This window comes from Alexandromys fortis, unplaced genomic scaffold (assembly GCF_014885135.2).
Source record: "Alexandromys fortis isolate MF-2015 unplaced genomic scaffold, M_Fortis_MF-2015_v1.1 scaffold_108, whole genome shotgun sequence".
Lineage (NCBI taxonomy): Eukaryota > Metazoa > Chordata > Mammalia > Rodentia > Cricetidae > Alexandromys > Alexandromys fortis.
In genome coordinates, this window is record NW_026067994.1 from 4,827,955 (window position 1) to 4,843,539 (window position 15,585).

Consider the following 15,585-nt stretch of genomic DNA (forward strand, 5'->3'; position numbering starts at 1 on the left):
GAATGAGCTCCAACAGCAGGCAGCCTGCAGATGGGCTGTGGTCTTTGGAGCTGGTTTACTACCCTGGGTTTTGTTATGAAGGGCTTCCACTGAAATTTGAACACCGACCTGTATTTTTACCTGCAGTGAAGCCTGTGACCCCTGTCTGCAGAGTACCGAAGGCTGTGCCCGTAGGCAAGATGGCGACACTACAGTGCCAGGAGAGCGAGGGCTATCCCCGGCCTCACTACAGCTGGTACCGCAATGATGTGCCACTGCCTACAGACTCCAGAGCCAACCCCAGGTTCCACAACTCCTCGTTCCGTGTGAACTCCGAGACGGGCACTCTGGTAAGAGCTCCTCGAAAGCGAGGACGCACATGCGTTTGTGGCAGCCTTGGATGCTTTAAGGAAACCTGTACAGCTAGAAAAGTCGAAAGGGCAAGTAAACAATGTGTGGGCAGTATTAGAATCCTAGTTTGATCAGTCGAACAGGCAAATCAGCTTGTGAGGGAAATATGATTATTGGCAGATGCTTGATATTAAGCAATTATTAACAAAATTGTATTGTGATTATAATTCTTTAGTCCTTATCATACACCGTAGTGTTTCTCAACTTGGGGGTTGAACGACCCCTTTCACCGGGGTCACCTAAGACCACTGGAAAACAGATATTTTACATGAACATTTATAAATGTAACAAAATTACAGTTATAGAGTAGCAATGAAAACAGTTTTATGGTTGGGAGTCACCACAACACGAGCAATGGGATAAAAGGTCAAAGCATTAGGAAGGCTGAGAACCATTGATGTAGAAATAGATTCTTAGGGATAACACAGACCTGGAATTTACTTCAGAATAACCTACTGGTAGTGGGAGGCCACACGGGAGACAAAAAGAAAGAAAACAAAGGCTTGGTCAAGCAGCAGAGGACGAGCTGGCCTTGAGGCACTTCTCAGCAGGGGGTTGACTTGGCTAGCACACCCAGCTGCACACAGTGATCAGGTGAATCCAGACAGGATATTTGGTAATGTCTAAGGAGAGTTATTAGGATTGCTTTGACGTCACAGTGAAAGTGAAGCTGGCTTCTCTGTATCCTGGAGAGAATTCCTTGTTGCAGGCTCTGAGGTGAGGATCACTTGCCAGGGAAGCCATAGGAAGGCCACAACAGATGAGCTGACTACTGTGTGGTCTCATCAGGCCTTTGCCAGCCTTGGTGTCTGTCTCTCCGTTTGTCGTGTTGAGTGAAGTAATACTTGTCATTTCTGAAACAGGTTTTCAGTGCTGTCCACAAGGACGACTCTGGGCAGTACTACTGCATTGCTTCCAATGACGCAGGCGCATCCAGGTGTGAGGGGCAGGACATGGAAGTCTGTGAGTCATTTGAGATCACACTAGAGTCTGGGGATTGAATAGGACACTTGGAGATGAATGCTAGATGTCAGGTTAGCTAATCATCATTCTGCCATGCGTCAGTTTTCCTCTGGCACTGACAAGGGACTCATCAGATCCAGTGGAGCCTGAGGATTGTGTGTATGAAAAAGCACAGGATCCAAACTAAGTAGATCCTCAGACAAACTTCCGGGCAGCTTTGGGTGTTGGCGACACAGTCATGGAACTTTCACAGGGTACAATAAACTCTTTGGAAAATGATTGAGGTGTCAAAACCCAGCTGTATGGGGAACCTGACAGGCTTCTAAGAATTTAGCCTGTCATAGTAGCTAGGTTTTCAGGAAAAGCACCATGCTTTTCCCTGTTCTGTGATGTCATCTCTTGGGAGTGGGCTCACGGGAGGAAGTGGATAGGCTGAGTTGAGCCACATGGGGAGCTTCTCAAATTCTCAGTTGTGGCCACCCCTAGGACAGTGGTTTCTATGCCTGCTGGAGGACTGTTACACACAGGGCCCAGGGAGCATTTGCAGTTGTAGGAAGGTTTCCTGCGTTCTTCGTGCATCTTTGTTTACATAAAGAAAGAAACTACTGGGGCCTCTGCCCGGAGGACGCAGGGATTCTAAGAGGGCCGAGGATAGGCGGCCAGTGAAGGGAAAGAGCAGGTTTGCACTTTTATGTCTAAGATTTGAAGCTTTCTTTTCCCCAAGTAACCCCAGGTAATCTACAGCAAAGGCAGGCCATGTAAATTAAGGTTACTTGCCTTAGGGCTCCTGGCTCTTAACTCTAAAGAAATATAGCCATTTCTCCATGAATAATATCTACAAGATCTTAAAGCCTTTTCTACACTGGCAAACTTCTCAGTGGCTTTGAGTGAGCATGTTTCACGATTGGGGATTACAGTAGCCTTTATCTTCTAAGCCAGAGAGATGTTAAGAGTCACTTTCCTCTTTTGGATAAAGTAGGCATGAATGGACAGAGGGGTAAATGGGGTAGGGTGGCGGTAGGTGTTGGAAAGGTGACTAAGAAAGTCCAGGTCTTTTGAATGATCACACCATCTCTGCCCATAAACCTTTTCTGTAGATGATCTGAACATTGCTGGGATTATTGGGGGAGTCCTGGTTGTCCTTATTGTTCTTGCTCTGATCACGATGGGCATCTGCTGTGCATACAGACGTGGCTGCTTCATCAACGATAAACAAGATGGAGAAAGGTATGCCTGCCTTGTCTGAAGGTGAAGTTCAGGCTTGCATTAACAAATCGGCATACCACTGAATGGTCCTCTTCTGTTCACAGTTATAAGAGCCCAGGGAAGCATGACGGAGTTAACTACATTCGGACAAATGAAGAGGTAAGAGAGCAGAAAACCCATGCCAGGAGACCCAGCGATTTGCAAGGTACCTGGGAGTTATAGTGCACCCTGAGCTCCTTGGCTGTCATGGTATCTCCTTCCTTGTGGGTTCAAAGTGCTAATGTGGTTTACTTACTTTCCTCTGCTAGTGTTGCCCTGGTTTCCTCTTTGGGCGGCATGGTTAGCCTACATTTGATTTGATCAGTGTCTCCTACACCACTCCCCGAAGCCCCTGAACTGTTGGTTCTTTGTGCTGTCTTTCCAGGGTGACTTCAGACACAAATCGTCCTTTGTCATCTGAGACCCGATAGCTGGGAGAGCATTGCAAATACCTCTACTGGAGACTGGTCAAGGGCGCTGCGAGCCCAGGGCACCTACAGAGCGCCATGCAGAAGCTTTTTGTTTTGGCCAAAGTCGACTCCTCCCTTGCTCTTTAACAAGCCACATGAATAAAGAAATCCTCCTGAAGATGGCATAGTAACTTAGATTGTTGCTAGCCTTTTCCCTTAGAGGGATTAGGATGATCTTCAAAGCTTTTCTGTTATCAGTTCTCTTGCGCAGGAAAACTTGGACCGTTTCTTGACCCCGGGTTGTTTAGTGAGAAGATGAGGGGCCGGGCTGCAGCAGCAGCTGTGTGAGCTCGCCTGTGATGGTGTCCCAGGAAGGTTTCAGGCAGTCAGTGCCTTGCTCTCTGGACCCTGACCCACCGTGTTGCCTCTGTTGATTGGTCAGTATTTTCATGTCCATCCTGGAGAATCTATTTGGATCGGCATTTTATAAAAACCCAAATCAGAAAGGTAAAATTGCTTGCTGGAAAGAGAGTTCTTATCCAGAGAACTCTTGTCCCCAAGAGCTGCCAGGATTTAGGAGAACCTGTCTTAAGCTAAGTCTGAAATGGTACTGAAGTCTGCTTTTCTATTGATCTAGCTTATTTTATAAAATTTTAACATTCTAAATTTTTGCTAAAAATGTATTTTGATTATTGAACATTTCTATATAAACTGTAAATATATTGCCACACAGTATTTCAAAACATATTTTTTTAAGAGTTCAATTTAAGATTAGAAGGCTTGGGCTACTAGTGTTCAACTGGAAACTACCAGTAATAAAAGTCTTTTAAGGAATTCTCTTTGTTCACAAAACGTTTTAGCATTTTTCTTAAGAAAACCACTGTTGCTTAGGAAACCATTAAAGACTTTCAATCTAGTCATGTTTGTATCTTTCTGTATAAAGAAACCCTGGGAACTCCTGGGCTAGTTTTGAACTGCCTCTTCCTGAGATTTCCTATTCCCAGAGAGGTACGATGCAGACAAAGCTGGATGGTTCCTGGGGTTAGTTCACTGTTCATGGTCACTAACTCGTGTAGGATGGAACATCCCTGACAGCCTGCACAGCCCTGGCCTCAGCTCTCCACCCGGATCAGAGGTTCACTGGTGGTATTCTGGGCTGTGCAGTGCGCTGGTCTTAGGTGGGAAGCCGAGGAAGGCTGGTGACCAGTGGCATCCCAGTCTTTGGGTGCGGCGACAGAGCTCAATCTGTTCTGGAGAGGTCATAAGACAAAGGCGGTGTAGTTGTTTTTAAAATTCACTTTAATTATTTGTTTAGTTGATAAGTGAATCCAAGGCCAAAGGCAATTTGAAACCGAACCTGTCAACTCCAGTAATATTTAAAAAGATTCTACTGTTCTCTTTGTTGTGATGAAAGTGGCCAACGCTGCAGGCTGTCTCCCCCAGGACAAGCCCTTGTGTCCAGCCCAGCTCTTTGAAGCCAGTCAGAAAGTACAGCCAAGGTACAGAGACAGATGGGGAGCAAAGTGAAATACCCCACCAAAAGCAGTTTTCTAATTTTTATTTTAAATCTTTTATCTACCGGAGACACTACTCATTTTATGGAACATTAAAAACACCATTCAAAAGCCTTTATTCTTTTAGGAACAGACATCCTTCGTCTCAAACACTTTACCATGCTAGATCAGGATGTAAAGTGGTTTGAAGCCAGGGGCATCTAAAGGAGTTCCTAATCCTACCTTGCACCCAGAGAGGTTTTTATGGAGGAGCTAGCCACTTTGTGATGTTAATATTTTTTTATACTTCTACAGTCCCCCACCCCTTCCTTTTTTCACTGAATACTTGAAGCACACCGTTTTTTTTTTTTTTCTTTTTTTTCTTTTCTTATGTGGAAGGCTATATGCTAAGATACTGGCAGGAACAGTAGGGTGGTAATTCTGTGCCTGTCCAGCACAGCCCGGTTTCTCTTGCTCTGCATCCTGGATAATCTCATCCCTCCTCTACCCCTGCCCCTCTCTTGGTAGAGCAGGACAGCTGCAGCTCTAAAGGGGTGGGGTGGGAGAATAATACACTGACCTTCCAGTGGCTGTCACAGCAATAGGGCAGCCATGTTGCTCCCGCCTTTTCTCTTTAATGCGCTAAGCATTCTTTCACAGTGCCACGGGAACTAGTCTGACAAGGCAACACGTGAGCCTGGAAAGCGGTAGCCTGTGCCTGGACAGACGTGGCCTGAAGAAGCTCACTGACCCGTAAGATGTGAATGTGACTGAAGGAACCTGGAAGAGGCTGGTTTTTTGCTTGTTTGTTTTTGACTATTGATGTTGAACTTGTTGTTCATAGCCGTTACAGACTTATACTAACACAACTGCAATTTGGTTATTTGTTAAAACTTGCTCATTTATAAAAACTTAAAAAAAAAAACCCATAAAATGAAACCACTTATTTCTTTGTGTTAGTCGATCCTGTATTCTTAGCATCTGGCTAGGCACATACTCTGCAAAGGCTCCACCACAATAAGAAAAGCCACATCGGTATCAGCCAAGTGTTCACTCAGGAGCAGCTATGACATGTATCCCACCAGCTCTCAGAGCTTCTTTACAGCGGAGAACAGTAATACTCCATTCCCGACTCTAGCTACCACATGCACACTACGAACGCCAGTTCCGGTGCTGGAGGCTTGCCTAGGCACACCTGCTCCTGGCTTAGCATGGGGGCACATGGGGACAGGAGGAGGGTGGCACTAGCCAGGTATGGCAGAGCGTGCCTGTGGTCCTTGCTACTCAAGAGGCTGAAACAAGGAAAGGACCAGACGGGTCCGGTTCAGCATGCTGAGCAATACAGTGAGACTCATGTCTCCAAAGAAGCAGAACACGGAATTCCATCTCTCGGGTTCCTGGAACCCAGGTCCCTTGTCCCTTGGCGGTGTCACGAAGCAGTCCCACTGCCACTCCAAGGCCGGAAGACGTTCTGTCATAAGCAGGATTATACCCAATGTACTTATGGGATGTCTGTCGTTAGGGAGACAGAAAGTCTCTATCTGGGAACAAAGGCAGGTGGGCACATGACCCAGAATGGGAAGGAGTTTATTCTATTTATATTTTAAGTATTTTTAAATCCTTAATGCTGTGTTAAGAAGACCACCAATAAAGCCCTGTCCCAAAAGCCAGAAAATTATATTAAATGCTAGGAGATTATATTTATATTTGACCTTTATTCCTTAATTTTAGAAAGACTGTACACCTCTTTTAATAAAATCTTCAATTATAAATAATAGAAAAATATTTCAATTCAGATTTTGCCATCAAAGAGAAATATCTGTCATAGTGAATTTGGAGAAGCTATAGACACTTGAGTTACACAGAGGAAAGCTGGTTTCTAAAATTGTGTTCCTTAAAAACCAGATTGTAACTTAACCACAGGTTTAACACTCAAACACATCACAATATTAAATAGCTTAATGTTATTGTAAAAAAGAAGTCTAGATATGCCATCTCTGTATATATTTACAAATCTCAACTGCAGTAAAATAAACAACTATGGAAGGTTGGTCAGCCAGCACAAGTTGAACAAAGTCATGTTGGCATCCTACGAAAAGAACTGGCGGCACAGTACGGCAAGTCTCTGCGCATGTAGACCATGCCCACGCCACCCTTTTCCTTTCCACATGGGAAAGGCCAGTGTCCCCGCAGGGTTCTGCCTTCAGCCACTGCTCACACACACTATTTCAGTTGGCTGTCTTCAGGGGGATCTTGCGGAGGGACCTCCTGCTGGATCTTGGGTTGCCGTTGTTTCTGGCTAGAGACTTTATGTTCCACTGTGGAGACTGTGGAGGCCTAAAGAAGAAAATGTACAGTCAATAAAAAGAAAAAAAACTCTACAAAAATGCCCGCCCAAGAATACTTACGATTTATCAGGCAGTGAAAAACATAAAATGTCATTTCCTTGCTCCTGAGCTTCAATTTTCTCTGAAAAGGAGTAAAAAAGTAATTTAGTTTTCCCAGAACTTCAGAGGCAGTGAATATCCTGATCAGATGAAACCCAGAACTTACCTTTGGTAAGAAATGGAGTTGCTGGTGTCCCTATGTAACTGACCCCCGCTCCAAATGTGACGTTACTGATGGACCCTGGGAAAGGGGAACCAGTGTTAATCAAAATTGGGTATTACACAGACATTAAGTGCAGGGAATTAAGTGCCTTAGCCAGTGAGGTCTCTGCTCTGGTTCTCATTCCTGACCTCTACCTCACACACAGGTGACGGCCACTGATCGAAAGTTTCCCTTTGCCTCAGGACTGCACCCAGACTGAGAGACCCTCGTCTCTACAGACTTCCTCTTTCCACCAGGGCCTCATTTGCACACACCTGTAGCTTCTCCCAGCTCATTCGTATCTTCCTTCAGTGACTGCCCGTATGGAGGGAACCCTCAATTCCCCTCCTGGTTCTCTCTCTCCATTTCCTATGTTCCTCACCTGTATCTCCTAAGGAGATGTCAAAGCACACTGCTTAAGCCCCATGGTGTTTTCTTCCTTGTTCCTATATGTTGGAAGGATTGGTCCTCTAAAGCTTTAACTGGCCAGCACCACAGGCTATGTCTCCACGCAGAATCAGTACCCACCTTGTCACTCTCTTCTTCCTTATTCCTGTCTTGCCCTCCTTACTATCTCAGTTCGTCCCACCCCGTACTCTTAATCTTCCATGGTGTCTCCCTGACCTCGGCCTCCTCAGCCTCTAGCCCACACTTAGAAACACAGAGTAGCCTGGGATTGTGTTCTGTCTCTCACCAGCAGAAATTCAAGTCATTCTCAGTCAGTTTATACAAGATGTAAAGTGTTTTAACACAGTATCTGCTACAAGGTAAGCCAAGGAAATAACTTATTAGCTATAATTCTCTATGTTACTAGAGTCACACTGACTTAAAGAACAGGTAAAGTTAGTGTCCTTTATCTTGATGGGGCTCTATCAGTTTGAGCTAGCCCCAAGTCACCCTTATAAGCCCAGAAACTTCACAAACATGAATCTGCTTGTGTCCCCTGGGCATATGGATGACCATTCTTCACCAGGCCGAACTCTTCTGTCATCTCTACCTGCCCATGACACATTGCCCCATCCTGGAGTCCTATAGCTATAGCCTTGGTGCACTGCGGACCAGCCTAAGCTGCTAGAGACTCCATGAGGGAGTAGAGCCTGGGTCTACATGCTTCATTCCTATGGGCACAGGTGTGAGGCTTGCTCCAGAGCTCACATTTCCCACATTCTATCATCTCATAAGGAGCATACAATTCCACCTTCATGGGTGGAAACATGCTAACATCCACTGCAGTGCTGTACCACTGACAGCTACGCAGACTCTGCTAACTGGCAGAAAATCCCATCTTTTGTACTTCCATCAAGCAGTATAGGGCTGCTTGTTTTGTTCCCTGGAAGATCTCTACCTGCAATGTCAAAGGAATCATGCGTGCATGCACCGCGCCCCCACTCCTGCCTCACACACTGCCTATCCCAGCTGGATGCCTATAGGCACCCTGGGTAGTTCTCACAAATCTAGTGCACTGCTCAGAATCAAAGGCAGAATGAGAACTCAGGACAACAATTCTACTCAGAATAGTAAAAACAGAACCTAGGAATGTCTAATGGGCTGGGTTGGGGTTGGGGGTGGGGAAAGGCACACCTCTACAATGATAGTTATAAAATGCAGAAGAAAAAATATATATCAGATGAGAAAGACTTCTGTGTGGGATAAAGGGATGGCTGCATCAGCTATTAAAGGCTAGACTCATAACCAAAAAGATAGGACTTTCTATGTTTATGGATCACCCGAATTCACATCATGAAAACAGATGTATAAAATAAATGCAGATCCAATGACTCTTTATCAAAATTCCATTGATGTTTGCAGAAATAGAAAAAAAATTCTAAAATTTACACAGAAACACAAAAGACCCTCAAATAGCCCAAAGAGAGATCAAGCAGAGAGAGAACAAGGCTGGTGTAGCACAGTATTGAGTTCACTCTGCCACCTACACTCAGGGCAGGGACAGGGCTGTCACAATGACCTACACAGCTGTGGCCACTTGATTTTCAACAAAGGTGTCTTAAAATGAAGGGAAAAAACCCACACTTTTCAACAAGTAAATGGAACAAGGAAAACAGGCGCTACCTACAGAACTGCAAAATGAGATCTTTTCACACTTGGTAAAAATCATCTGGAAATGTGTCAAAGGTCTCAGTGTAAGACTTTGAAACTGCTAGAGGAAACACAGAAAATTTCAAGATACAATCATGGGGAATGACTTTCTAAATAGAATTCCAGAAACCCAACAAATGACAGCGAGACCCGAGAAACGGGATTGCATCCAATCAATCACAATGCTCTACACAGCCCAGGGAACAGCAGAGGGAAGAGATAACCTATGCAGTGCGGCGAAATCTTTGCAGGGACTCTGGGGAAGTTAATAGCTATAGTATAAGAATTAAAACAGTTTCCAAAGAACGAAATCCAATGGATAAATGGGCACATTAGCCCAAGTCCTCAAAGAACAGGTGGCTAATAAATACATGGAAAAACTATCCTCAGGCATCAGGGAAATGTGAATCCTAACTGAAATGAGGCCAGATACCAAGCTCATCAGAATGGATGGCTATCATCAAAAAAAGTGCTGGGTAGGATCCCAGGCCAGGGCGGGAACGTATAAATCATCTGAAGGCAGCAGGGCTTCATGCTCTGAAAATTCTTCCAGGAAGGAGAGAACAGGGGCCTTCTTTAAGCATTCTTTCCTGGCTCAGAGTATAGATGTCCTGACCCAGTGACATCCAAGTTTGATTTTCCATCACAGCTGAGTCCATACATGCAAATTAGAGCAACATGAATGTACCACGCCAGATTTCACTGCTAGGCAACACACACTGCCCGGAAACCAACTGAAGACTGACACAGGGACTCACGGGTTACGCAAAGCTGAAATGAGGTCCATGTGCTGCTTCTACAGCATATGGTACCTAACCGCCAAAATAGAAGCACTTTGTTCCCCTGAGCAGAACACTGAACATAAAAACTTCGCTCTGTAAGAGGAGGACAATTTTGCATATCTAACGTCATACCTGCTGGTACCCAACAAGTTAAAATTATGTCTTAATGTGAAAAACTGCCACAATCCAGTTATTATCTAAGGAAAAGTAGGGCAGGAATTCTGATCGTTTGTAGTAATCTCTCTTAAAAGGAGGTCCTGCATGACAATGACCTATCCCTCTTACAGATTTTAAGACACCAAAGCACCATGAGTTAACAGAATGCCAAGTTGCCAGAACCCAGCCGGTATGCTGGGAAAGTCCGTGGGCTGCTGGCATGAGTGTCTCCTCATGCTGCACAGAAGGAGTGGAAGCTCTCTTTTTGTCTCACTGTATCAGGACCCAAACTGAGGGACAGGCCCAGAGGGCACAGAGGTCACCATCTGGTGTGTTTGAGCAGATCTCTGCAGTATCTACCCAGGGCAGTGGCTGGCTTCATACAGGCAGGAGTAAAACAGGTTCCAGCAAACAAGAATGAAGCTGAAGTGTAGGATGCCGTGTAGAGAGAGAGGCCTGAGGCCTCTCCATTTAGAATGAAGAGGCAAGGGAAGGGATGTTCTGGATGTGGACTTGGAGAGTGAGGCACACCAGGCAGGCTCTCAGGAACTAGAGTATGCATGTCAGACAGCAGTAGCTTGAACACCACCAACCTTCCCTCCTTTTTATATTTAAAAAATTTAAAATTTTATATACTAGTCCCAGTTTCTTGTTCCTCTTTGCCCCATGCCAATCTTAAAACGTGGAAATTGGAAATGACCTAAAATCTGGATTATTTTCAGTGCGACACAAAGTCAAAGTGGAAAATAACTGACCTCACATGATGCTGACAGTCAAAACACAGGCACACTAAATGTACTGTATAAAATTACTGCAGGCTATACGTTTGGGGTATATAGGAGACATAAGTGAATTGTGTGTTTAAATCTGAGTCCTATTCCAAAGATATCTCATTAAATATATGCAAATATTCCAAAAATATTCTTGGAATTGGAAATTTCAAGCTATCTGAAATTGTAAATACTTCTGGTGCCAAGCATTTAGGTAAGGGTCTGCTACCTGGAGTTTTTATTAGGTCTGGGAGAATAAGAAGCTAACTGCTCTGACTTAGGTCATTAGGAACACACACATTAGAAGTGAGGAGACACAGACTCTTGGTATGGGTGGAGTGTTAAGCGGCAGTCTTGGTGTATACCAGGGCAGAACCCCAGCACATACAAGATACATGCAGTACCAACTTCTGCCCATAGCCTACGGCAAACCAGACTGGCACCTCCCAGTGTACCCAGAGCAGCAGAGGGCTACCTCCAAGTCACTTTTGGGATGTAACCTGACCAATCTGTCCCTCAGTTCACGCAGGGCCCTCTCAGGTTGTTGTGAGGTTTAACTCAGTTAATGTGTGCGCCGCTAGGATGAGTGCTTAATATTCAGTAAATTCTCCATCAAATAACATCAATCACCATGAGACATGCAGTTTGGACAGTAACGCAGTGAGCACCATCAGCCAAGCACAAGACTATCTTAGAATGGAAGTTTTACCACTAGTGTTACTTTGGCAACCGTAGGGAAGGCTCTCAATTAGTTACTCACGCTCTGGGGTGCTGATCGCCCGTTTAGTTACAGGTTTGCCAGCTTTACTGGATTCCTGTTCCATGCTTAAGGAAGTTGCTAAGATAGAACAGAAAAATCTATCAGTGCGAAATCCCAAAGTAGCATCATAAAGAAAAAAATAAATAAATAAACAAGCTACATGTGAAAAGTTAAAATTCCCAATGTTTTAAGTGACACACACACAAACAGGCCACAGAAATTAAGAAAGCAATGTAAAATAAATGTTAAAGCTTCAGGGCAGCGTCCACACTCAAAGCATTCAAGGAAGAAGAGAGTAAAACCGTATTATTTTTACGTTTTTGACAGTTTGGCCAACAGTTTTATTTTTACATATATATGTTTAAATTACTCATTACTGTTATTATTTTGGAGACAACTATCACTCTGTAGCCCAGGCTGGCCTGAAAGTCATGACAGTCCTCCTGCTTCATCCTCCCAAGTGCTAGATTACAGATGCAGACTACCAAACCCAGTTGAAGGATTTTAAATATTTTGGCTTTTCCAATGGAAATCTTTTCACAAATAAGGCTCCTTATAAGGACGTTTTACTGTGTCATTTACATAACAGAAGTCGAAAAGCATCAATTCTTTCAAGAATAGGGTAGTAAGAAGAGGCTCAGGACTTCCGGTGTAAGACGCAGTGCTGGAAAGCCAGCGCACAAGAGTGCTGAACCTCTCGTGGAAGCATTTTCACTGGGTATCTTACAGGTGTGTAGATGAAGCAACACACAATAAGAACTCAGTCATAAATAAAACACATGTATTTTAGGAGAATGAAGGCTCTTTTAACACCCCATTTTCCAAATCCCTTAGCACAGCCTTAATCCTAAATCCCCAATTCATGCTATTTAAGGACAACAGGAAACATCTTCAGTTGGGCAGTGTGGCACACGCCTTTAATCCAGCATTTGGGAGGCAAGGACAAGCAAATATCTGGGGGTTTGAGGCCAGTCTGGATTATAGGTTAAATTCCAAGACAGAGAAAAGGGTGAGGGGGCAGTAGTGAGCAGTGGAGAAAAGAAAAAAAAAAAGATAAGATTTTAAAAGGACTGAAAGTAGACTCGCATTTTTGAACTGCACATGCACAATCTATCGTTGCCAACCTTCAGGCTTACCAGAGCTGTAGGACTTTTCTGGGCTTCCTGACTCTACAGTGAAAGGCAACGCTCCTAAGCTGCGGCTGTGAATCCTGCTCTTGGCCTCGACGGCTTTCTTGACTGAGTTGAGGATTGCGATGGTACTCAGGGACATGGGCCTACGGAGACAAGATCCCAGGCACTGACTCCCAGCGCAGGCCATCATGGAGGCAGCGCTCCCACCACTTCCTTTCTGACAGACTGCTCCACCACCCTCTTTCCAGACTCTCGGGGAAGCATGTGGTGTGCGGTGTCAGCACAAACAGTGATGAGACAGTTCTGGTTGAGGCCTGGTAGGAATGGAGATTTGGCTGTGAGAAGACCGTGAGACTCAGGCTGCTGCTCCCTACCTGGCATTGGGCATCGTCTTCAGAGGCCCATTTTCGAATATAGGAGACAAAGTTTGGGTGAAGTTGGACCCAGGTACTGAAGGCTGGCTGTTGGCCAGAGACGCGTTACCACTTTCCTGGTCAGCAGCAGCAGGTACGGCTTGTAAGTCAGGAGCACCCTATTCCAGAAGTGAACAAGGATATCATTATATGCTACGAGAAGGGCCCAGGGACTCCACTTCCACCCCGGACAAGGACAACTACAACTTTCCCTTTAAAACAGAACTCTCTGCAGACTGCCTCGCACATATGCTGTGGCAGGGTTGTCTTTCTCTTTTAATAAAGCGTATCTGCTTGGACTTGTTAGAGAAGTATGTGAGCAACAGCTACATGAGAAATGCCCTTGCAGGTAAGAAGCTCTAAAGGGCAGTCAACACAGTGTGCTCTGCCAGTGAACCTACTAGGAACTCACACCTTCTAATGATTACCACAACTATGCAGGCAGGGTCCCCTGACAGGGCGCGGAGAAAGAGAACCCTTGAGCTGCTGGTTGGTGTGTCTATCACATCAAACAAGCTGGCCAGCAGAGAACACCCCCCCAAAGCTCAGCGCCAACCCCCGGTTACACCTAGATTTTGAGGAATGCAAAGAAAAATGATGGCAAACAGCAGACTAGCGATGTGGTAAGTTTCAGGCGGCCTCTCGTACCTGCACGGCCTGTGCTCTGCCATCATCGTCTCCCTTTCTGCTCGCGTTAGCATGTTCTGTCAGAGCTTGTTCCTGGGCTAACTGTTCATTGTACTTCTTCATGTCATACTCAAGCTCAGCGGCCAGCTGTTTGTCAACTGCGAAGAAATCTTTGATTTCATCTCGGTAATCCTGCATCACCTCCTGAAACAGACCCAGGGCATCCTTTAGTACCTTCTTATTGGTGTGGTGCACACCTGCAATTCCAGCAGCAGGCCAGGTGAGACCAGAGGATGGAGAGTTCCAGGCAAGCTCAAGCTACATGGCAAACCTTCTCTCCACAGCAACAATAAACTATGAGCATCCCTATAACACCAACTAATACGTTACTCAGCACAATGGCATTTTCTGGGGAAACGGGGACCACGTAAGCAGGTGACCATGGTGTGTTATTAGCTAACAGTTGTGGCCTCTTGGGAAGCTTCCTGTCTAGCCGCCATGTTCCTGACAGGAAAGGTGCCTGGGGAGGTCATAGACATGGTGCAGCCTGGAAGCTGCTCATATTGACATCAACTCGTGCCCAGGAGGGAGGGAAGGGGTATGTCACAACCACGAAAAGCCAATTCTCATGTTCTCCACCAAGTGAGCTTATCTTTCCCAGCTGATCTTCCCTAGGATGCAAAACTATTTGAAAAACTATGTTCAGTGTAATTCTGCTACAGCCCTATAAGGAGAGTTTTCCAATTTTTCAAAGAGATATTTCAAGTCAGAGGGAAACTTCCTGGTGTCAATCCTCCCACAGGGGTCTGGGACTGGACTTGACAGTAAGCACCTTTGTCTACTGAGCCATCCTGCCATCCCAAGTTTGTTTGTTTGTTTTAAATTAAGAATAACAAATATGAACAAAGGAAAAGCTGCTAAATTAAGGGAGAAAATGTTTCTTTCTTCTTATTTTTTTTTTTTTTGGTCAAAGGCCTGAGGCCATGCTTAGGTCTGTAGTGTAGATAAATACATTCCAGCTTTTCTCATGGTCCCCTGCTTTACAGACAGCCTAAGAACAGGAGTTGCCTCAAGGTAACACCCTATCCCTGTGTGTGACCCTGCCATAGGCCCATGACTTCCTGTCCACGAAAGCAAACACCCAATATTAAATGTGATGATCAATTTCCAGTTCATCCTTACAGGATGGAATAGGATAATGTCTTGTGCTTGGCTTTTGTTTAGAAAATCTTTAGATTGGGACTTATTGCCAAGGAAGGATCTATAGGTTCAGAACATGAAGATATTCTTTAAAGACTCAGCTGCCTGAGAAACAGAAGGAACAGCCTCAGTGGTGCCTCCAGCCGGACTCTTCAGTGCCTCAGTGGCCTCAGCAGTCACAGGCCAGCCAACATTTCTACCCAGAGTAGGTTTCATAGCATTCTGAGTGCTTCTCATCCACCATCTAGACTAAGCAGTGAACCCGGGGCAGAGGCAGGAGGAAAGCCCGCAGGGACGCTCCTCTTTACCCTGAGGTAGTTCATGAGTTCCCGCAAAGCAGGCATCTTGTTTTTCTCCAGCACAGTCTTCAGGGAGGTGATAATTGGAATAATATTCTCTATGAAATTCCTCTTTTGGACCTGCAGGAACACAAACAAAAGCATGCGTTAGAGGCATACATGTCTGAAAATTAACTTCTTGATCCACTTTAAGTACACCAAATCTAGCAGACTAGAGAGGGCTGTCTGCCATTTGACCAGGATACTGGGAACGAAGAG

General features: G+C 45.1%; 2 protein-coding genes across 3 annotated transcripts in view; one reads left to right on the plus strand and one right to left on the minus strand.

The window, feature by feature from the left end:
- Nucleotides 1–3,928, plus strand: part of Jam3 (junctional adhesion molecule 3) — a 51,970-nt gene extending 48,042 nt beyond the window's left edge. Inside the window, exons 5-9 of the mRNA XM_050160091.1 lie at nucleotides 127–329; nucleotides 1,254–1,353; nucleotides 2,451–2,580; nucleotides 2,664–2,718; nucleotides 2,984–3,928. Of these exons, the coding sequence (XP_050016048.1) occupies nucleotides 127–329; nucleotides 1,254–1,353; nucleotides 2,451–2,580; nucleotides 2,664–2,718; nucleotides 2,984–3,019 (524 nt within the window). The 3' untranslated portion in view covers nucleotides 3,020–3,928. The remainder of the gene's footprint in view (nucleotides 1–126; nucleotides 330–1,253; nucleotides 1,354–2,450; nucleotides 2,581–2,663; nucleotides 2,719–2,983) is intronic.
- Nucleotides 3,929–4,551: 623 nt separating this feature from the next.
- The window catches only part of Ncapd3 (non-SMC condensin II complex subunit D3), an 82,463-nt gene continuing 71,429 nt past the window's right edge, over nucleotides 4,552–15,585 (minus strand). For both annotated transcript variants that reach the window (XM_050160086.1, XM_050160085.1), the window contains 8 exons: nucleotides 15,337–15,447; nucleotides 13,850–14,032; nucleotides 13,163–13,320; nucleotides 12,792–12,931; nucleotides 11,656–11,733; nucleotides 7,055–7,129; nucleotides 6,910–6,970; nucleotides 4,552–6,838 (listed from right to left, as the gene is read on the minus strand). In XM_050160086.1, the coding sequence (XP_050016043.1) occupies nucleotides 6,730–6,838; nucleotides 6,910–6,970; nucleotides 7,055–7,129; nucleotides 11,656–11,733; nucleotides 12,792–12,931; nucleotides 13,163–13,320; nucleotides 13,850–14,032; nucleotides 15,337–15,447 (915 nt within the window). In that variant the 3' untranslated portion in view covers nucleotides 4,552–6,729. The remainder of the gene's footprint in view (nucleotides 6,839–6,909; nucleotides 6,971–7,054; nucleotides 7,130–11,655; nucleotides 11,734–12,791; nucleotides 12,932–13,162; nucleotides 13,321–13,849; nucleotides 14,033–15,336; nucleotides 15,448–15,585) is intronic.